The sequence below is a fragment of the Anthonomus grandis genome, chromosome 10 (assembly GCF_022605725.1).
Source record: "Anthonomus grandis grandis chromosome 10, icAntGran1.3, whole genome shotgun sequence".
NCBI classification, from domain to species: domain Eukaryota; kingdom Metazoa; phylum Arthropoda; class Insecta; order Coleoptera; family Curculionidae; genus Anthonomus; species Anthonomus grandis.
This window is the reverse complement of record NC_065555.1, coordinates 1200368-1222879: the sequence shown is the minus strand read 5'-3', so window position 1 is coordinate 1222879 and position 22512 is coordinate 1200368. Positions and strand designations below refer to the sequence as shown.

Genomic DNA, 22512 nt, shown 5'->3' with positions numbered 1-22512 from the left:
TTATCCTGCTCCCACGACATAATGAACCGTTCAAGGGAAAATTAATAGATACATAGCAAAAAATGAAAAACCAACACACAGCTGGACATTATAATATTATGATCCCATCGCTTCTTCTTCAATGTTTTACAGTTCCCATATTTAATCTTCCTATAAGTAAGGGAGACCCCGGGTACACAGTGGCCACTTTTGAATAAGTTTTATTCCTTGGGCTTATATGTTACTCCACCTAGGATAAAGGGAGCGAATCACCATACCAACTACCTTTCTTGTTTCTGCCCCTTAACTTAATTAATATTAATACCTGTATATCAAAGTATCTTAGGTAAAGAAGCAAAATATTGTAGGTTTGACTAACAACATTTATTTGTAAAGAATGTATTTTAGCAAACTCGTTGAGATAACGCATTTTTAGAGCCCATTTTTGGGTATCCCCTATATATTTCAATTAAGACAAGTTACTTCTCTTCAGTCCACATGACAAGAAAATATTAATAATAGTCAAAATTGATGAGTTGGAAATAGACAGGTTCCTTGGATTGATTACGGATAAACCTCTTGTTTTGGAGAGCATATTGTTGGTCTTGCTAAGTTGATATCTTCAGGCTGTTTTGCATTAAGGTTGAGAACTGATGAGGAACTTGGTTCATCGGTAGGTACGGTATTTGCTTCTGGGGAAATGCTAGCCCTTATCCAGTCAATCCTTATTTTGCAAAAACGGGCTTTCCGGTACATTTCCAGGGCAAAACCCAGAGAGTCTTGTGGACCTCTGTTCATTAAAGAGAGTGTTCTTAATGTCAAGAGTATCTATATCCTGGAAGTGGCTAGGCATAAATACATGGCAGAAAATCCCAGGTACGTGACAGGTCAAGTAAACAACTTGCATCTGCCTATCGCTACATCTACCTTGAAGGCATAACGGTATTTAATAAACTACCACGTTACATTACAGAGGCAACGTCAATTAATATATTCAGACAGCGACTGCGTACACTCTTAGTGAGGAAGGCATATTATTCTTTATTGGAATTTTATGAAGATTTATTTTCATTTTAATTATATGTTGTTATTATGTGTATGTATTTATTTATATTCTTTTTTGCATTTTGCATGTGTGGCGTTGAATTTGCGGACAAGAACAACAACAACATTTTTAAAACCAATTTATTGTTTTAAACAAATAAAGGACATTTTGACTTAGACTTAGTTTATTTATATCGTTCTGAATCCTTCTTCCTTGAACCTGCCACAAGCTGTACTTATTGAAACCTGCGCCCCCCTTTGTGATTGTCTAACAAAAAATGGATCGCAAAGCGCCTGCAACACACCCGACACCTTTAGCGCACTAAGCTGGTGTAAACAAGCCATAAGGCAACCGCTTACTCGCTAAAAATATGGCTTAAACAATTATCAGCTGACTTATGTCAAATCAATGACAGTTGTGAACAGATATTTAAAAGTTGAAATGGCGGTAGACGTGGATGTTGATAACGAAATAGAAAATTCGATGAAAATTATGTTTCCTATAATGGTAAATATTGGCATGGCGGCCCTAAGCTACGCCCTAACTGTAAGGACCATACCGAAACTGAAGGAAAAGTTTATTAAAGCCAATTTGTTCGGTATAGATATGAGCAAAACTACCAGTGATAAAGTGTGGGTATACTCAGTTTTCAGGGATGTTTCACTAATAAATTTAATGATTTTTAGGCCAGAGTCTTTGGGAATCGTTTCGGGGTTTATATTTTTAATCACTTTGGTGCTATTCATTCCTGTGGCATTCGGAAACAATTTGCTTCAGAAGGAATCGTTTCCCTATGATGAGGTTAAGGAAAAGCTCTTAAAAATCTCTTATAAAACTTAAAAAATCATTTGTTGCAGTACGTTAAATGTATAGTAGCATTACTGTCCATATGCTGTATGCTTCTACTAGGCTTTGCTGATGATGTATTAGATGTTCCTTGGCGTCAGAAGTTATTACTGCCCACTATAGCGTCTCTGCCACTGTTAACAGTTTACTATGTTAGCTTTAATATGACAACTATTATAGTTCCTAAACCGTTTAGAGATTGGTTTGGGGTTAGTGTCGATATAGGCATTATTTATTATTTGTACATGGGAATGTTTGCTGTGTTTTGTACTAATGCCATAAATATATTAGGTAAGTAAGTAACTTTATTATGTATATCAGGCAGTTTTTGAATTTTATTTGTAGCGGGAGTTAATGGCCTAGAAGCTGGCCAAAGTGTCGTCATTGCCATTTCGATTGCCATTTTTAACTTTGTGGAATTGACGGGGCCCTTGTGGAAGGCCCATCAATTTAGTTTGTATTTTATGCTGCCCTATATAGGAACCTCCCTTGCACTGCTTAAACACAATTGGTAAGTTTTAAAATAAAAATTTGTTTATTGCTGGCAAATGCACTTGTCGAGTGTAAAGAAATATTTATTATTTTATGAAGAGTTGAAGTTGAGAAACATGTAAAGTTGTATTTTTAATGTTTTTTTTCTAAGATCACATATGAAGAAACTATTTGACTCAAAATTCACCCTAGACCAACCAACAAACTTGGTTGCAAGGTAGCATCCCTAGTTAAATTCGAAAAATAAAAATCACTAGGAATTTTAGTAAAAAGTTACTAGATTGAATAAAAATCACTAAAGTAGCTACAAAATCCCTAGATCTAGTGATTTTTCACTAGACCTGGCAACGTTAGAAGTGTGTCAAGTGTCAAAACTGTCTGTCAGCAACAGCTGATTTCTGTTTATATCTGACCAAAAATGTCACACTACCGCGCCCGCACCCAATTTTCTATTAAAAAAAAACCGCTTTTAAGATGTTCTATATATAAAATTTAAGTCAAAATAACCATAAAGGCGTTGGTCCGTCTACAAATACTTAACATGGAGCCTATTGAATCCCAGTTAAGGGTCAAAAACTCCACCTAGTTTCCTTCCTTGAAAATGTTCTACTATCGTTACGGGCGCAGTAAAGTATTTTTACTATTTCTAATCTTAATGCAGCTATGCCTTATAACTTCCTATTACCTCCTGTACAAGTCTGAGCATAAGGAGAAATTAAAAAGGGTGTCTTTTTTGGCCGCCATAAAGGGCCCGAATAAAGTGAGGAAAAATTACTATACATTGAACGATACGGTTGTTTTAAAACGGGCACTTTCGAGAGACCACTTTACTGATTTTAACTCGAGCATGTGTTTTACTGAGGGCACTGACACCCGGACTATGTTGGCCAACGGGAATAATTGGAAATGTAGCTGTTTACCTGGTAAGTACAAGTTTATTTCATTAAATTTTCAGTTCAGGGGGAAAAACTACCAATTATACTTGTTTTTTCATAGATTTTACCCATGGGTATTTTAATTCAAACACAAGGTGAAAATCTGCCAGTTGTACCTGGACTTGCACCTAACATACTTACTGTTTACTGTTTTATTTGGTCATGTAGTTGTGTAGTTGTTAGTACATACATAGATACAATAGAATAAGAGATATATACAAGACAAGTCAGGAGAAAGACACAGATACATAAACTTAACTCATTTATTTAACACAGCAAAAATATGTTTAAAAAACCTAATTATACATAATATGTAAAACTCGGAAAATAGAATAACTACAACAATACCGACATCGATAAGACCAGAGAGACTTTTAACATGTTGCTAAATTCATTGATATTATTATATACAACAAAACCTATAATAAGCCATTTTAGTTTAATTTTAAATATTTTGAGGTTATCCAGTTGTTTTAACATTAAAGTTTACTCATTTATAAAAAGGGGTCTAAATAACAAAGGTAAACCTTGGCGGGTAAAGAGCATCTAACTAATCTAACATTATATTTATCAAAATCACTTACTTTGGAGGATTTTTTTAAAATTTTTATACATGTACAACATTAATTTAAACATATAAATTCCAGGCATTGTTAAGAATACACGCACAATTTGTGCCTCAGATCTATTACCCCAAATAGCAACATGTGAACTTACGAGGGGATATTTTATGCAGTTGGACATTTTTAAAAATATGCTTAACTGCATAGAATAGGTCCAAGATGATTAATCATTTATTAGCATGAAATAAATTAATGATTTTGATTGTTATTCCAGGCACTTGAGTATATTTTTAAATTTAGTTTGCAATAAAGCTTGATTTATGAGTCACAGATGGGTTTAAAGGTCAAAAAGTGCATTTTTTCGGTTTCTACCGCATTTCATGGTCCAGGCACTCCTTGGATCATCTTGAAATTTCACTTTTCTTAAGTAGTTGAACCCTCTAGAGACGTAAAGCATTATTTTATAGCGATCGTCAATGATTCATGAGGGTTAGATGGCTTTAAAGGTCAAAAAGTGCATTTTTTCAGTTTCTACCGCATCTCATGGTCCAGGCACTCCTTGGATCGTTTTGAAATTTCACTTTTCTTAAGTAGTTGAACCCTCTAGAGGCGTAAAGCATCATTTCATAACGATCGTTAAGAATTCATCAGTCTCAGATGGGTCTAAAGGTCAAAAAGTGCATTTTTTCAGTTTCTACCGCATCTCATGGTCCAGGCACTCCTTGGATTATCTTGAAATTTCACTTTTCTTAAGTAGTTGAACTCTCTAGAGACGTAAAGCATTATTTTATAGCGATCGTTAAGGATGCATGAGCCTCAGATGGGTTTAAATGTCAAAAAGTGGGTAAAAAGTGTATTTTTTCAATTTCTACCGCATCTCATGATCCATGCACTCCTTGGATCGTTTTGAAATTTCACTTTTCTTAAGTAGTTGAACCCTCTAGAGGCGTAAAGCATCATTTCATAATGATCGTTAAGGATGCATGAGGCTCAGATGGGTTTAAATGTTAAAAAGTGGGTAAAAAATGCATTTTTTCGGTTTCTACCGCATCTCATGGTCCAGGCACTCCTTGGATCATCTTGAAATTTCACTTTTCTTAAGTAGTTGAACCCTCTAGAGACGTAAAGCATTATTTTATAGCGATCGTCAATGATTCATGAGGGTCAGATGGGTTTAAAGGTCAAAAAGTGCACTTTTTCAGTTTCTGCCGCATCTCATGGTCCATGCACTCCTTGGATCGTTTTAAAATTTCACTTTTCTTAAGTAGTTGAAAGCTCTAGAGGCGTAAAGCATCATTTCATAATGATCGTTAAGGATGCATGAGGCTCAGATGGGTTTAAATGTCAAAAAGTGGGTAAAAAGTGTATTTTTTCGGTTTCTACCGCATCTCATGGTCCAGGCACTCCTTGGATCGTTTTGAAATTTCACTTTTCTTAAGTAGTTGAACCCTCTAGAGACGCAAAGCATCATTTCATAATGATCTTTAAGGATGCATGAGGCTCAGATGGGTTTAAATGTCAAAAAGTGGGTAAAAAGTGCATTTTTTCGGTTTCTACCGCATTTCATGGTCCAGGCACTCCTTGGATCATCTTGAAATTTCACTTTTCTTAAGTAGTCGAAAGCTCTAGAGGCGTAAAGCATCATTTCATAACGATCGTTAAGGATGCATGAGCCTCAGATGGGTTTAAATGTCAAAAAGTGGGTAAAAAGTGCATTTCTTCGGATTCTACCGCATCTCATGGTCCAGGCACTCCTTGGATCATCTTGAAATTTCACTTTTCTTAAGTAGTTGAACCCTCTAGAGACGTAAAGCATCATTTCATAATGATCGTTAAGGATGCATGAGGCTCAGATGGGTTTAAATGTCAAAAAGTGTGTAAAAAGTCCATTTTTTCGGATTCTACCGCATCTCATGGTCCAGGCACTCCTTGGATCATCTTGAAATTTCACTTTTCTTAAGTAGTTGAACCCTCTAGAGACGTAAAGCATCATTTCATAATGATCGTTAAGGATGCATGAGGCTCAGATGGGTTTAAATGTCAAAAAGTGGGTAAAAAGTCCATTTTTTCGGATTCTACCGCATCTCATGGTCCAGGCACTCCTTGGATCATCTTGAAATTTCACTTTTCTTAAGTAGTTAAACCCTCTAGAGACGTAAAACATTATTTTATAGCGATCGTCAATGATTCATGAGGGTCAGATGGCTTTAAAGGTCAAAAAGTGCATTTTTTCAGTTTCTACCGCATCTCATGGTCCATGCATTCCTTGAATCATCTTGAAATTTCACTTTTCTTAAGTAGTTAAACCCTCTAGAGACGTAAAGCATCATTTCATAATGATCTTTAAGGATGCATGAGGCTCAGATGGCTTTAAAGGTCAAAAAGTGCACTTTTTCAGTTTCTACCGCATCTCATGGTCCAGACACTCCTTGGATCATTTTGAAATTTCACTTTTCTTAAGTAGTTGAACCCTCTAGAAGCGTAAAGCATCATTTCATAACGATCATAACACGATTGCATAAAATTAGGGTTTTTGTTGATGTGCATTTAACATAATTAGCTTAAAATCAACTTCTTTAGCTTTAACTCCATTCACCTATTCAAAATGATATTCGACTGACTGCACATTAATCAAATTTCTCAGATAAACACACCACATCCAAGACATGAAATATCCAGTAAAAATCCACTTTTCCTTTTAGGTTGGCATGGTCCAGACTGTGGCTATCCAGAGGTTTACTTCCGAGCCATGCTAGCAAAAAAGCAACCGTTAAAACTGACCGGACCCAACACGTTTCAAAGAAGACTTATTTGCATATTCAGCTGCGACCAAATTAGCGAGTCGTTGGTAGATATAAGACTGACAGAGCTGGGAGATGTTGTCGATCTATTTATTTTATACGAAAGAAGCAACTATTTTGACAGTCAATTAAAAAATGGGATATTTAGCGAGCAATTGTTAAAAAAAATCCTTTATATTCCGAATGTTAGGGACGATAATGTTACTAGTATTTGGAGGTCGGCTAAGGCCCAGCTGAGGAACCTGAGGGACAATGATTTCGTCGTAGTGAGTCCCACCAATGAGATTTTCGATGCAACTTCACTGAAATTCTTGAAATTCCACAACAGTGTACCCGAAACCGTTAATTTTAGACTTAAATGGGTGGTGTTTGGGTTCTTCTGGATTCACCCGGAGAAAACGATTATATCAGGGGGCGCTTGCACTGTGGCCTACTTAAAAGAATCATTAAACGACAATTTGGACGCGCTCGCTTTAATTGCGACAAAAAGTTTAACTTTAGGCGACTTAAACCGCACCGGGGGGTGGTTTTGTGAGTACTGCGCCGAACCGGAGAATATCATAAGGTACCTGACGCGAAACCGTGCCAAGAACGTTATAGATTGGGAGAAAATCACCAGTAAAAAGATAACGTATAATTTTATTAAGGATCTTATCGCTTTAGGAGTGTATTTAGATGGCAAAACGGAACTGAGAAGGGCCCACAGGTATTCGGATGTCGATTTTGCCCCCAAGAGCGTTCTGGATCACGATTTAAAGTTTGACCCGTTGTTGGTGAACTTTTTCGCGCAAAGTGAATACTATATGTGAATTTAATAATATTGTTGATTGGCTAGTTTTTTATTGTTAAGTAAATGCTTTATCCTAAAGAAAAAGTACAAAGTTGTAATTTTAATTAATTCGCCTCAATGTAGCTACAAAAATTGGTTAATTAATTATTAGGCTCTCAAGACTGACCATCGTAGCTTCTGTTGTGTATTATGTACTATGTACAGTGTTTAGGTTAAATTTTAATAAATAACGATGCACTTTATTAGGCCTAATTTTAAGACACCATTTCGTTTATAGACTGTGATATTTTAAGGTATATAAATTTTTTAAAGCCATTAGAAGTGTTTTGTTTTTACGCCCTCCCTCAATATACCCTAGTGTCTTAGGAAAGTGGTTCGTCCCTATAACTTTTTTAATTTTTAAGTTAAAAAAATTTTAGTTTTTCTGCTGTTTGGATTGAGTTCATATGGACTATAACAGTCGAGATATCCACGCAGCCGAACGTTGTTATTAATGGAGGGGCTCTCCCGCAGGAGAGTTTTCGCACCAAATTCGGACAAAAGTGCTTATAACTTTGGTTATATTTAGGTTAGAGAAAAGATGTTTAACTTTTTATAATCACGAAATATAAGACTACAACATGATTATTTACAAATTTTTATTTGTTTTTTTGTTTAGGACTAGGGTGCTTTTAAAGTAAAAAAAAAATTTTTGTCCAATTTTTCCAGTCTTGATTCGATACGGATCGCAATGGTTCTTTGAATATTATGAAACTCTACAGATCGATTAGAGTTTACGTGAGACAGTGCGGTATAGTTTTTGGTTATTCTCAGTATACGGGAAGTATTTTTTTTTAACGTAACCAAAATTTTAGACACGTGTGATCTTCTAGCTGCTCTGACGGTTTAACGGTATCTTTCCGGAAATAATGACTCACAGAAGATATGTTCGCCTTATTGGGAGCTACAAATTTTATTAAGAAACTTTTTTAAAAAAATTGTTTCTTTTGGGAGAAAAATCGAAAAAACCTCAAAAAAATAAATTTTTTTTTTTAGTTTTTTTGGGAAAAAATTTTTATGGTGCAAAATTTAGAAAAAATTTATTTAAATTAATTACACCTCCATTCTTTCCAAATAAAACGGCGTATTAGGTTTAACGCTATCACTTATACAGGGTGAGCAGTGCTCAGTCAAAAGTAACCTTTTTAACACTTTATTTTTTCTAGCCCTAATAACTTTTTAGTGGCGCTCCCTAGAGCCAAATGGGTTATGGGCTGTTTGTAGCGTGTGACAAGAAGAATGTTTTGCAATATTAACCGTACTTCTAAGTAAAACCGTTTTTGAGTTATGAATTTTTTGACTTTGGAAATTAATTGTGAGCACCCTGTAAGTTATAGATAAACCAAAACCAATCGAGCAGATGCGCCATTCATTTTACTATAATATACTGAAATTTCATTTTTTCGCTATTTTTACCCTAGAAGTAATTTTTTTTCAAAAAAGTCCTAGCACGAAAAATCGCTGAACATCACCCTGCACACTGATGAATTCTCAAAGCCACCTATGGCCGCGTCTCCATGGCAACGAAAACGGCGATTTTCGCCGAAAAAAGACCCTTTTTATAATCGAAATTTAATTACTAAAACCGATTGGAATCGGTCCAGAATTGATGTTAAACTGTTCCTAAGGCTTTGTACTATTTTTCCATGTACAAATCATAAGGCAAAAACCTTTTTTTATGCCCGAAATCATTGTCTGAAAATAGTCGATTTTGACGTCTACGCGCAATTTTAATGCCGACTTTTATGGCGGTTTTGACAACATGGATGAATCGCCTCGGACTTGCTTCCTAATTTCATTGATAAAATGCTTAAAATAGCTCAGAACTTCCTGAAATTGGTACGGAATTATTCAAGAGACTCTGGAGAATCCGAATATGTGCATATCTTTTACCAAATCGGGTTCTTTTAGCCGTGATAATTCGGCAACGTTTGACGTTTTAGCATTTTCCCTGTAATATTATAATATTCATGCGACACAGTGTCTATACAAGGCATTTTGCTAGACAAAAATTACAACACAGTGGGTCCTAATGATAAAAAAAAAACCTAATCGGGATTTAATGGGTATTATTATTTTATGTGGAAACTTTTTTGGTATTTACCCGATTTAAATGAAATTTGGTATTTGGGTTTGGTTTAGGGTATAATTATTAATTTTTTGAAAATTTTTGTGTTTTAGGGTTACGTGATAACCAAAACTTTTTTCCTATGGGTTCGATTTGATTGATATTTGGTATCTGGGGTTGATTTAGGAAATAATTATTGATTTTTAACAGTTTTAAAATATTGAGTTTTATAATCACGTGGCAATCAGAACTTTTTTCCTATGGGTTCGATTTTATTCAATTTTGGTATATGGAGTTTATTTAGGAAATAATTATTGGTTTTTAAAATATTGAATTTTAGGGTTACGTGACTATGAAAACTTTTTTCTATGGGTCCAATTTAATTGATATTTGGGGTTAATTTATGAAATAATTATTGGTTTGGATCAAATTTTTAAATTATTGAGCTTTAAATTCACGTAAAAATGGAAAATGTATTCCAATGGGTCTGATTTCAGTACCAACTTGGTATTTGAGGTTTATTTAGGATAAGATTTTTCAATTTTTGCAAAGTTTTGAAATATAGTGCATATGTGTTTTCACGTCAAGTGCTGTAGTCATATTAAATATTAAAGCATGCTTAAATTCGAGCGGAGCTCTTATCACAGAAGCATGATACTCCAAAAACCGTAGGCTCAAAGCTTGTAAGAAATATAACGCGGTGAGTAGCGTTGTCGGAGCAGCTGCTCAACAATCTTCAATGGATATTTCTACTTGAATTGTATTTAAAAAACTTTATTTGGCATTTGGAATTTATTTAAGATGCAAATAATAAATTTTGACAGATATTTGACATTTCAGGTCCAGGTCAACTGACACCGTAACTCTTTTGCTATTGATCCGATTTGGTTGAAATTTGGTATTTGGACTTTATTTAGGATACAATTAATAAACGTTAACATATAATATGTAGGGTTTTATATGTTGTCTAGGGTTCGTTGATGGTAATGAAAAGTCCGGTGCGGGATTTTCAATGTATTTAATAAAATAAATTAAGAAACCTATTGCACAAAAGAGTTTGGAGTAGACTTTAACTGTTAAGGTAAATCGCGTGCACATCACTATGTCGAGCGGCTTTAAAACACTTATAACTCGTCTCACGTTTTATAATAGAAAAGGAAAAGGATGCAGCCACGTCTTACTGATCCTAACCTTAACCCGTCTTTACGTCTTTTCGTCTTAATGTTAGGGACACGCCCTACGTCTTTTAAGACTTTCCCGAAAACGCGTCTCTTTCCCGTATCTCATTTCGGAACCTTCATGAAGACTGTCGACTGATGTCCCCTTTTGGTCATTGCCGATGTCACCGTTAAAGTAAAAACTGCCACCTAATCATAACACATCGATAAGGAGCGTTCACGGAACCTGAATAAGATTATTGTTTATTGAAATGGATTTCGAAAGAAAAATAATATTATACCTATAAATTGAATAACTACGAACCTAAAACTAATTTATCCTACATATATTTGAATATAACGCATTATATTGACATACAACGCAACTATATAACACATTATAGTTCTTTGAAGCATGATACCCCAACAACTGGTCCTCTCTTTCCTTGGCATATAAAAGTTGGCGCCCCGATTGAGCAGACTTAAGTACACCTGATAATTTTTTTTTTTTTTTAAGAATTCCTTTATGGCTCTTTACAGACAAGACCTAAAGGTTCCAAACTGGTCCCCACGGACCAAAAGTATAGGAGCGAAGCGACTATACTTGTTTTGTATTAACGTGCATGATAGCACTTAAATGGATATCCAGACTGTTACATTAATCGCATTTTTGCATAGACTAGCGAAAGAAACTTGTTGTTTTTGGCTGAAATGGATATCGATGACTTAATGAAAAGTGTTCGTTTTATTGGATTAGTGGAAAGGATAAAGAAGAAATTGAGCTATTATACTTAATAACATATATGTTGCATAATATTGTTTTGTGTGGACAGTGGCGTAGGGGATTTGATTTTATTTCATAAAAAGGTTATGTATAGAAACGTATTGTTTTGGCGCGGAAATCATAACACAATTGTGTATACAGGGTGTATCAGCAAGGCGTACGGCTAAAATAGCGCTTAAATTATATAGGATGGAAAAAAAATTATACGGTATAGTTATAGGGTTGATAAAGTTTACAAACTAAAAATAATTTTACATATACAGGGTGTGCCAAAAAAAAGTTATGACAAAATATGTAGTTTTTTTAAATGGAACACCCTATATATTATTTTATTTTTAGATTATACGTAAAATTCTAAGAAATATAATGTAATGTATGTTATACTTTAATCAAGTAGTTTCTGAATTAGAGACGTCTTACAGTTAAAAAAAAAGTCGTTTTTAACTGTCTCTGATTCAAAAACTACTTGATTAAAGTGTAACATGCAAAACATCAAATTTCTTAGAATTTTACGTAGAATCTAAAAATAAAATAATATATAGGGTGTTCATAGGTGTTACAGCCTATAAATTAGGCTGTTCCATTAAAAAAAAAAACTACATAATTCGTCATAACCTTTTTTGGCGCACCCTGTATATGTAAAATTATTTTTAGTTTGTAGATTTTGGTCATAAATTTATTAAAAATATACTATACCTACTTAAATGACATCAAAGAATGTGTGAAATGTTCTAATAAAATATTGAGAAAAATATAAATTTAACTATAATTATATGTAACAGTCTGGATATCTATTTAAGTGTTATCGTGCATGTTACATATTATAAAAAATCCGTTCGGCTCGACGAAGTGGATATATTAACTGTTACATCTGAATATGCTTCCCGGCCGCGTATTTACGTTTCAACACCATGCGGTCGTGAAATCAGCACTGAAATGTAGCGCAATACAAACCCGTGTTCATTTCAACATGCGACATTCCAATAGGCATGAATTTATTACATACATTCCATCGTCGCGACTTTAATCTAATAATTATGAAACAGTTTAAAGTTTGTTTTTAAAAAAATACCAATGATTTTGAGGTTCTAAATTTCGAAAGAACTTCTTTAGTAAGTTATATTTGTGAAGCTCAGTGTTCGTTGTCCGCGATACCGCCAGTTATGATGAGATATGTAGTTACATTATAAACAAGTTTTCGGCAGAAACAAAAACAAATTGGATAATGAAAAGACGTTTTTCAAAACCCGTACGTTACGATTTTCGAAAAGTTTTCGTTTGTCAACTGGCAAAAAGAAACAAAACCCAAGGAGTAATAAGAAACTTCAATTGCGGAGCAAATATTAGCATACAATTTTTAAAAGTAACGGAACATACTTTACAAACATCATCTTTATTGAAGAGAGGTTTGAATGTCGTTATACATATTCATTTCTATAGAGTAAATATCGCACAATCTTTGGGACTCTTGCGTTACCTTGAAAATATGAAACAACTATTTACATCCTACTTTGACGCTGAAATGTCAGCTGCAGCAGCTAAATCATATCATGAATTCAGCATTATGAAAAATTGCGAGGAAGATGTTTATGTAACATTGGCTAATGCTCAAAAAAATCCACTCGATCGTCAAGTAACTCATTTGTATAAACGGTGGCGACTCCAGAATTACGGCAGTAGAGACAGTACTGACATATTGGATATTTTAAAAAGAAAACAGATAGAGCTTCTGGAGTGCAATATTAATTTATGTATTGTGGAAGATCCCATCGTTTGAGTTTTAATTACTCCAATAATGCAAAGAGTTTACAAGGCGTGATTAGCTGATGAAATGCTCTTTATCGAAATAAGTGGATCGTGTGATCAGACTAATATTTTGCACGCTAGCCAATCACAGCACAACGCTTGCCAAGCTCTGGCTTTTCGAACAGCAAAAGATTTTCTGGAAAAAACGTGCGGCATAACAATAATTATGACGGATGACAGTAGCACCGAGATAAATGCATTAAGAGAGGTTTTTTCCAACAGCAGGTTATTGCTTTGTATATTCCACGTTACTCAGGCATTGTGGCGATGGTTGTGGCAGCGTGAACACCAAGTTCAAAAAGAAGATCGGCAGACAGTTATGAACAGTTTTCGTAGTGTGATGTTTTTAAAGGCAATGCAGGAAGCAGAAATTCACATACCAAATCTGCTAAATAGTGACAGAGTGTAACTCACTTTAGTAAGTTATGGGACCGTCGTGAAAAATGGTGTTTATCATATCGATGCGATATAGTTACTAGAGGTAACAACACAAACAATTATTGCGAGTCGTCGATAAGAATAAGTAAAGACATTATGCTACAATGCTGCAAAGTTTTTAATATATGTACGCTTTGATACAATTTATTTCTAAAATATTTAAATCCTATCATAAGAAACGACTTATTCAGTTGGCTAGTGGAAGATCTCGAAAACTTACCATAGCTTATAACAAATTTTGCAAAGATAGCAAAGGAATAGATGAGATAACGCAAGTTGGTGGCAGTACATATTTTGTAAAGTTAGGTATTCACTTATATATGTTGTAAATTCTGATATGGCAACATGTGAATAAATTTGACAGGGGAGTTAAACATCTATTTGCTGACAAAAAAGAAATATGGAATTAGATTCACAACTTCAATATGTTTAACTAAAGAAGATCATCAAAATTTTGCAAAATGGGCCCTAGGAGACGAATTTTTTTCATAATTTTTTGACGATATTGCTAATTCCAGTGCAAACGAAATCAGCAAAATAGAGTGCGTTTCAGATATGACGTCCGACGCATCAGGTACTGAGGGATGCACGCTTGAGGGATTTTAGCTTCCATTAGTTTCAACTGAATTAAATATAGTGATGTTAATAGTGCGAGCAATAAAGAACACTATATGAACCCATTTGAGACAATTAAATCTGAGTTTTTGAGAATCTGTAGTGTTCTAGAAAATTACATCAATCCAGCTAATACGAACATACTTACCAAATTTGCTTCTAATTTGAGTCAACTACAAACTCCATCCAAAATAATTATCGCTTATTTGTGAAAAGAATATCAACAAAAGAAAATCCAGAAAAGTTCACATCCAACCTACTTCAATCGCATGCCGCAGAAATAGAAGCTTACCTTGCAGTGGAAGAATTCAATCAGGAAGACCTACAAAAGCAGAATCCCAAAAACGAAAACGTCCTCATTTACATAATATTTCTTTAAATATTATTATCAATGAACCTGTCGCAAAAAAAAATTAATACCTTTTATACGTATTACCAGAGAAAATATATATTTCTTAGTAAAAGTAAGTACTTATGCACGGGTTTGTAAACCAATATTGCGCTACATTTCCGTGCTAATTTCACGACCGCATGGTGTTGAAACGAACTCGGAAACGTAAATACGCTTCACGGTTCAATCCCAGCAGCATCGAGAGAACCTCGTATCTTCGTCTGTTTCAAGTTATCCGCGCCGAACTTGCCTCTCTTTATCTGGCAAATATTGATTGTTAGGCTGTGGAAAGACTCGAATCGACCGCAAATATATACGGGAATCGATCACTAAATATCGTAATATATTTTGCAGTTTATTTTAATGCGTATATGTAGTATGTTGATTGTATTTTGTACATACTCAATTTTGGAGCTTGACCAAGTAACTTCACCTAAACTATATTATTATGCAAAACTTGTTTACTAAGTTGTATTTGTGATATAATAACGTGCTTTCTTATTACTGGACAGCTATGTATGTCTTGTCTGTAAGAGCCTCGACTCTAAATAAATAAATATTTTATTTCAGGTATCCGGCGTCGGTATTTGTCGGCGACACCTTCTGCTACTTCTCCGGCATGACGTTCGCGGTGGTCGCCATCCTGGGCCACTTCAGCAAAACCGCCCTGCTGTTCTTCATGCCGCAAGTGTTCAATTTTATCTATTCCGTGCCGCAACTCTTCAAATTTATACCGTGTCCCAGGCATCGATTGCCGAAATTCAACTCGAAAACCGACAAAATGGAGTGCAGCACCACCGTCTTTAAATATAACGACCTACGGTTCCTCGGTAAACTGGCGGTGAACGTTTTTAGAACGTTTAAATTGATACGTTGGGAGGAAAAGGGGGGCGTGGTGGTGACCAATAATTTCACCCTGATTAATTTAGTTTTGTTGTATTGCGGGCCTATGCACGAGGCGAGGCTCACCACCGTCCTGTTGGTTATTCAAATGTTGTGTACGGGTTTGGCGTTTCTTATTAGATATCCGTTTGCGTCTGTCTTTTATGATGTTTGATCAATTGTTGCGTAGGTAAGTTTTAGTGTAATAGAACCTTATATATAGGAATTAATTTTACGATACAAGGATGGTTAATTATAAAACTCTTGTTTTTCTTTAGAGGCATACTATGTTAATAATTCCTAATTTTGTCTCACTACTATTAAAAAAAATCCTATAGGACCATTGTTATTAACTTGAAAGAAATTTTCTTGATCATACAACTCAAAAATTGTGCCATTACACAGGCAGACAATGTGCGAGTACACTATTTCTAATTAGATTTGTAAAGAGACAAAAGAAAACAAATACTGTATAATTAATGTTTATTTAAGTATCTGTTGCCAAAGATTTAATTAACCTTAATAGATTTAGCTTAAGATGAATTCCCAAAGCAATTTTATTCATGATAGAAGCCTTAACAACAAACTTACCGTTTACGCTTTAGATATATTTTACTTTAAGCTAGGATATAGCGAAAAAAGTGCCTGCTTCTCTAAGCTTTCCTATAAAGGCTCGTATAGGGTCGGTAGCCTTAAATTCTGTGACTGTAAAGCACATTAGAAACTTTAATGATGCAATACTTTTAACTGCTCAAAAACTGGTTTACAGGGAAAATATAGAACATATCCCTTAGACGTAAGGAATCAGACGAAATACAAAAATTGTTAATAAACCTGAAATCTTTTATTTTAACATTATCGTTGGATAAGAGATGAGATACAAGAGAACCAAAAGTGTTTTACTCTATTGTTAACAAAAAAAAAGATTCTACACATAATTAGAGCTAAATTTAGACATCATATCCGACAAGGTGGCGTTTTCCAATGCATTCACCTACATAGAACCAACATAGGACCTGAAAAGAAATTATTTATTGATTAATAATAATCAGTTTAAAGTCTTAAGATCATTTTTACAGCTATACTGAAAGTACCTGATTATGACCCTAATTATGATTGTCTTTAGGTTGATGTTCAATTCAAAGTAGCAAACCCTTGCCCACTGATGATCAATGCAGTAATTTTAATTTATCTTATATTAGCTCGGGTTCTATCTATGTATGTATGTAATGGAACCTTTGAGCTTAATTTTTACTGGTTTCTAAAGGTCTGATCATCATGAAATTTTGCACACATATCAAGGACCGATGACAATGCAATAATTTGATAACAGTTTCCGATTATATTGTCCTTATTAGGACTGCCAGAATTAATAAATAATAGTTTAAAAAAAACTTGCTTTTATTGTTAATCAAACTAAAAGTAGAAAGTTCTTATTACAATAGTAAAAAGTGGGACAATGAATTATACTTAATTTCCCCAAATAATAATCACATTAAAATTTTAACTATAACTAGTTAAAATTATTTCTATTTTTTTTCAAGGCATTCAAAGGCAGTTCTCAATTCTTCCATAGGACTAAGATTGAAGTTTCAACTGCCTGCAAGTAATTTAATAATTTTTTCCAAGCTGTTGAAGGCATGTCTAATTTTTTCCAGGCATTTTAAGAAATTATTCAATTTTTTAAGGTGGCTAAAATTAAAGCTTCGACTGCCTGGAAGTACTTTCTTAATTTTGTTTAGGCAGTTTAAATTATTTCTTATTTTTTCCAGGCAGGCTATTCTCAATTTCTCCAAAATGCTTAAATTGAAATTTCAAATGCCTAGAAGTAGTTTTTTAATTTCACATTTTAAATATTTTTTCCTTTTTTCCAGGCATTTTAAGGCATTTCTCACTTTTTCTAGAACAATAAAAACAATGCCTTAGCTGCCTGGAAGTTATTTTCGAAACAGATGAAATTATTTCCATTATGATGAAATTATTTCCAATTTTTTCCTAGGCATTCATAGACAATTCTTGCAATTCCTCCAAAAGACTAAGATTGAAGTTTCAACTACCTGTAAGTAATTTATTAATTTTTTCCAAGCTGTTGAAGGCATGTCTAATTTTTTCCAGACATTTTAAGACATTAATCAATTTCACAAGGTGGCTAAAATTAAAGCCTCGACTGCCTGGAAGTACTTTCTTGATGTTTTTCAGGCAATTGAAATTATTTCTAACTTTTTCCAGGCATTCAACGCAGGCTTTTCTCAATTTCTCCAAAAGGCTAAAATTTAAGTTTCAATTGCCTCAAAGTAGTTTTTTTAGTTTTCCTGTTCAAAATACGTTTATTTTTTCCAGGTATTTTAAGGCATTTCTCAATTTTTCCAGCAGAGTAAAAGACAATGCCTTAACTGCCTGGAAGTAATTTTTGAAGTAGTTGAAGACATTTAACATTTTTCCAGGCAGTTAAAATTATTTCTAATTTTTTTCTAGGCATTCAAAGGCGATTCTCAATTCTTCCAAAGGACTAAGATTGAAATTTCAACTGTCTGCAAGTAATTTATTAATTTTTTCCAGGCATTTTAAGAAATTTTTCACTTTTTTAAGGTGGCTAAAATTAAAGCTTCGACTGCCTGGAAGTATTTTCTTGATGTTTTTCAGGCAATTGAAATTATTTCTAACTTTTTCCAGGCATTCAACGCAGGCTAAATAGAATAATTCAAGTCAAAATAAAAAGCATGGGGTAGGGTCACCGCGCCAGTTACCCGACCGGCGCCTGTTTTCGACTAGGGTTTGTGAAGTCTGTCTAAAATAAGAAAGCGAATTGCAGCGGTCTCTTTCTATCATTAAGCCCGTTTTCAATAATCCTTTCTCTTTCTACTCTAAACATCTCAATATTCTAGGGTTAAAAGTCACCTGTCCTGTCAGTGTGAACACAAGCAGTCAGGTGATGTGTAGAACGTAGTAATTTTGTTCAAAAATTCGTAGTGAAAATAGACGGTAAGCCATAAAAATCTTGCTTGTGTAGTATTGTTTTATATTTTAGGACAAAAGTTAGTATTATACTTTTTAAAATATAGTATTAGAGTTGGTTTTTATTTCATTTTGTAATTAAAATCGAAGTGGTCGGGTAACAGGAATCAAAATTCTCTGTTCACACTTTTCTCGACCAGGTGGTCGAAAATGGGGTATACGACGTTACGTTGTTATTATCTCTTTTTATTTTATTGCTTTTTAGATAAGTTTTTCTCATACTAGAATATTAGTGTGTATAATATGTAAAATACTAAGTCTAGTTTTCGACCAGTTATAGTAGTAGTTGAAAGAAGACTGACCTACCGGATACTGTGGAGAAAATAGCTAAAGATTTAGGAAAAGATCATTTATTTAAGGACGGAAAACCCGGGCAGAAGTGGTATCTTAATTTTCTTAAACGCCATCCTGACATTAGTCTTAGGGAAGCTGAAGGTGTAAATAAGGCTCGAGCACTAATTACAGAACAATATTTACGAGCATGGTTTCGAGATTTAATATCGAATAACTTAACTGGTATTATGGATGATCCAAGTAGAATTTTTAACGGTGATGAGTCTGGCTTTTCCGTATGTCCAAAGTCGGGGAAGGTATTAGCTCCTAAGGGCTATAAAAACTTATATAATATTAAATTAGGGCAAGAAAAAGACAATATCACTGTTTTAATAACATTGGAAGAGTGGCAAGAGTTGGAAGAGTGACACCTCCATTAGTGGTATTTCCTTACGTAAGACCACCCAGAGCCTTAGTAGAAAATATGCCAAATCAGTGGGTTCTAGGAAGGTCAAATACAGGTTGGATGAAGCCATTTTAATAAGTGGTTAGACATAAATAAAATTACAATCATTTTATTTTTGGATGGGCACAGATCGCATATGACGTTGCCTATAAGTGCATTTTGTGATAACAATGGCATAGTCCTCTACGCTCTCCCCCCAAACTCCACTCTACCCGCCGACGTAAGTGTTTTTAAGTCGGAATGGCAAAAAACTGTTTGAAAATGGCAGCGACTTCCAGAAAACACGAATGTAACAGTAAATAAAATGATTTTCTGTAAAGTTTTCCAAGCAAATTTGGATAACTATGAAATGAAAACTCATATAATAAATGGATTTAGAAAATGTGGTCTTTATCCATTAAATCCTGATAATGTAGACTATTCTAAATGTGTCCAAAACCTTATTGAAAAGCAAAGTGAACCCAGTATTAAAGTTAATAATATAATATCGATATTAAAAAGTGATTCTTTTAATTAAAGAGAGATTGTCTGCTAAAGATATTGATGCACACACTGTTTTAAATGAAATACATTCTTTTCAAAATGAACTGAATAAGAACGTTGAGGTTGGTAGCATAATTCTTTTGGAAAACGCGATAATCATTCCATATGAAAACATGTTCTGAGATAGAGACACCTACAGACAACATACATATTTCTGAACTTAACAATGAGTTCATAGAAAACGGCAAAGAAAAGGGAACATCAGATTCTATTATGGACATTTCCGGATTGAATGATGTTCGTGAGACTAATGTTTTAGAAAATAGCAATACTTATGAAATCATTAATCTGGAACCCAATTCTCGATCACCTACTTTTCAGCAAGATGAGCTTGAAGAAATGTATCGTGAAATCGCCTGCCCAGAAAGAGTTTCAGATAGACCCCCATTAAACATAATGTCAAGTCAGCAATCGCCTTCTGCTCGCCAATCATCACCGAATCAGGTAATATCGTCAGAAAACCCTGGAAAAATATACCAGCCAGAAAAGTCTAGTCAATCTATAAAATCCACCGATCAAATCGAAAGTTTACCAAGGGACCTTAATAATACTGAAAACTGTCCACCAACTTGTTCGAATACCAAAGATAAAATACCTGAACCTGATACAAGTAAAAAAACCATACAGGTAATTAAATCTTTAGAAACTGTATTATCGAGCATGAAATGTGGAAGCAGCCGTGACGTATTGCTTGATAAAACTAACTTAACTCATATTTAAGCAAGTGATAAAGATAAAGAAGGAAGTGAAGCCCAGGAATATCTTGAACAATCTTTGAAAATGAACAGCCACACCTGTTAACATTTCTTTTGATAGACACCTTACTTTTCCAGAGGCAATCAAGAAGGGAAATCGGAAAGACAAAGCAAAGTTTCCAAGTACTATATCGTCAAATGCCTGGAGGATACATTATAGTGAGAAGGATAATGCTAAAAAAAAAAAGTCGAAGAGGCGAAACAAAAAAAAAAAAAAAAAATTAAAAGAGAAAACAGAAAAGGAAAAATGGAATACAAGTTAAAAGAAAACACAAAAAACCTGAAAATGATGAAGAAATGAGTGATGATACCAAGACAAACAATGAAGCCGAACCAGTCAAATGTTCTGCTTGTAATGATGATCTCATTAGCGATGTCGAGGAGGATGATGAAAAAAATATTGGATGCGACGAATGTCCCAGATGGTACCATGTGAAATGCACAGAATTCTATGGAATGAGACATATGATGAAGCATCAACAAAAGACTATATTTGTTTTATTTGTTCCTAAATACCCAAGTTCATTATTCATTTTATTTCTCTGTTTTAATACTTTTAAGTAAGTAAATTTTTATTATTATTAGTTTTGTGTAGGTACACTTACAGAATTATTTTTTATTTGTTATACCTATGTATATATAATTATATTTTTTTTTTCTCATTGAGAAGATATGATAAGGTTTATTTGAAAAGGATAAAGATTTTCAACTTTCGTGGTCGAAAACAGATCCCTTTTTTGCCCATGCTGGTCGAAATCAGGAATACTTCAGGACACTGATGGTCGAAAACAGGTAAAAAGTGACGTTTTCATTTATTTCAATTAAATAAAATTTTCAGTATCGAAACCAATATATTAACTTATTATGAGAATCCAAAGTATTCTATTTAAAAAGATTCATTAGAAAAGAAAAAAAAAATGTGCAAATGATAGCTTCTCAAAATTGAAAAATCCGTTAAATGGTCGTAAACCGGCGCAGGCACCCTACATTTTACTTCATTTTCATAACTCTTCCCTCACAGACAGTTGCCGATAGAATAATTGTCATATTTAATATATCGAGCATCCCACCCATTTTGTTTAATTTGAATTGTTCTGTTAATAACTTTTTATTTAAGAAATTGCTACTGTACCTTCTACTATTGTAATTAAAGCTCTTTGTTTTTAAAGATTATTTTCTACTTTTTAGTTTGATTAACAATAAAAGCATGTTCTTTTAAACTATTATTTATTTTTACCATTTGAACCAATTCAATAAAAAAGCATGTTACTTACTTCAATGCCGATTAATGTGTTAACAAATCCCTCTTTAACGGTGGTGTTTTTCCAGTTGCCATTCTTGGCAGCACTGACTAGCCTGCCGATACCAGCCCTAATTTGGGGAATGTCTGCGGGGGTGGGTGGGCTCAGCTCCACTTTGGCATATTTCATGAAGGTCTCGAACATCGGTTTTGCATCAGCAGCAAGTTCTAAGGAAACATATGATATTTAATTGCACGTACAGCCTTTCGCATGTAAAAATTGTTCAAAAATATGATTATAGTAGCATCTAGGGAGAGGTTACATTACATAACCGTTTGCTACATTATTTTCGTCTTTGTAAAAGTCAAAGACGAAGTTGTTTAATATGTGACTTACTGCTGGCTAATTGAGGAACTTTCGAAACCAGTTGGGCCATTTTAGTATTTCGGTTTTTTTCTAATAATTAATGAAAGAATTGGAAAAAAGTGATACTGGCAAACCGACTTATTGAACTTTTCAATCGAGTGAAGTAATAAGTCACCTGTCATTCAAAAAAAGTTTGGTTAGGGTTTAGCGGAACGACGTAAT

At 34.1% G+C, this 22512-nt stretch overlaps 3 protein-coding genes across 3 annotated transcripts; 2 read left to right on the top strand and 1 right to left on the bottom strand.

The window, feature by feature from the left end:
- The first annotated feature begins 1446 nt into the window (after positions 1-1446).
- Positions 1447-16464, top strand: LOC126741627 (UDP-N-acetylglucosamine--dolichyl-phosphate N-acetylglucosaminephosphotransferase). Its single transcript, XM_050448143.1, has 5 exons — positions 1447-1656; positions 1711-1825; positions 1882-2161; positions 2216-2381; positions 15320-16464. The coding sequence occupies exons 1-5, from the start codon at positions 1466-1468 to the stop codon at positions 15804-15806; spliced, it is 1239 nt and encodes a 412-aa protein (XP_050304100.1). The 5' UTR covers positions 1447-1465; the 3' UTR covers positions 15807-16464.
- Positions 2758-7766, top strand: LOC126741629 (beta-1,4-mannosyl-glycoprotein 4-beta-N-acetylglucosaminyltransferase). Its single transcript, XM_050448145.1, has 2 exons — positions 2758-3285; positions 6563-7766. The coding sequence occupies exons 1-2, from the start codon at positions 2964-2966 to the stop codon at positions 7468-7470; spliced, it is 1230 nt and encodes a 409-aa protein (XP_050304102.1). The 5' UTR covers positions 2758-2963; the 3' UTR covers positions 7471-7766.
- LOC126741634 (ATP synthase subunit g, mitochondrial) lies at positions 16461-22487 on the bottom strand. Its single transcript, XM_050448149.1, has 3 exons — positions 22321-22487; positions 21958-22151; positions 16461-16647 (listed from the first exon to the last, which is right to left on the bottom strand). The coding sequence occupies exons 1-3, from the start codon at positions 22358-22360 to the stop codon at positions 16582-16584; spliced, it is 300 nt and encodes a 99-aa protein (XP_050304106.1). The 5' UTR covers positions 22361-22487; the 3' UTR covers positions 16461-16581.
- Positions 22488-22512: the final 25 nt, after the last annotated feature.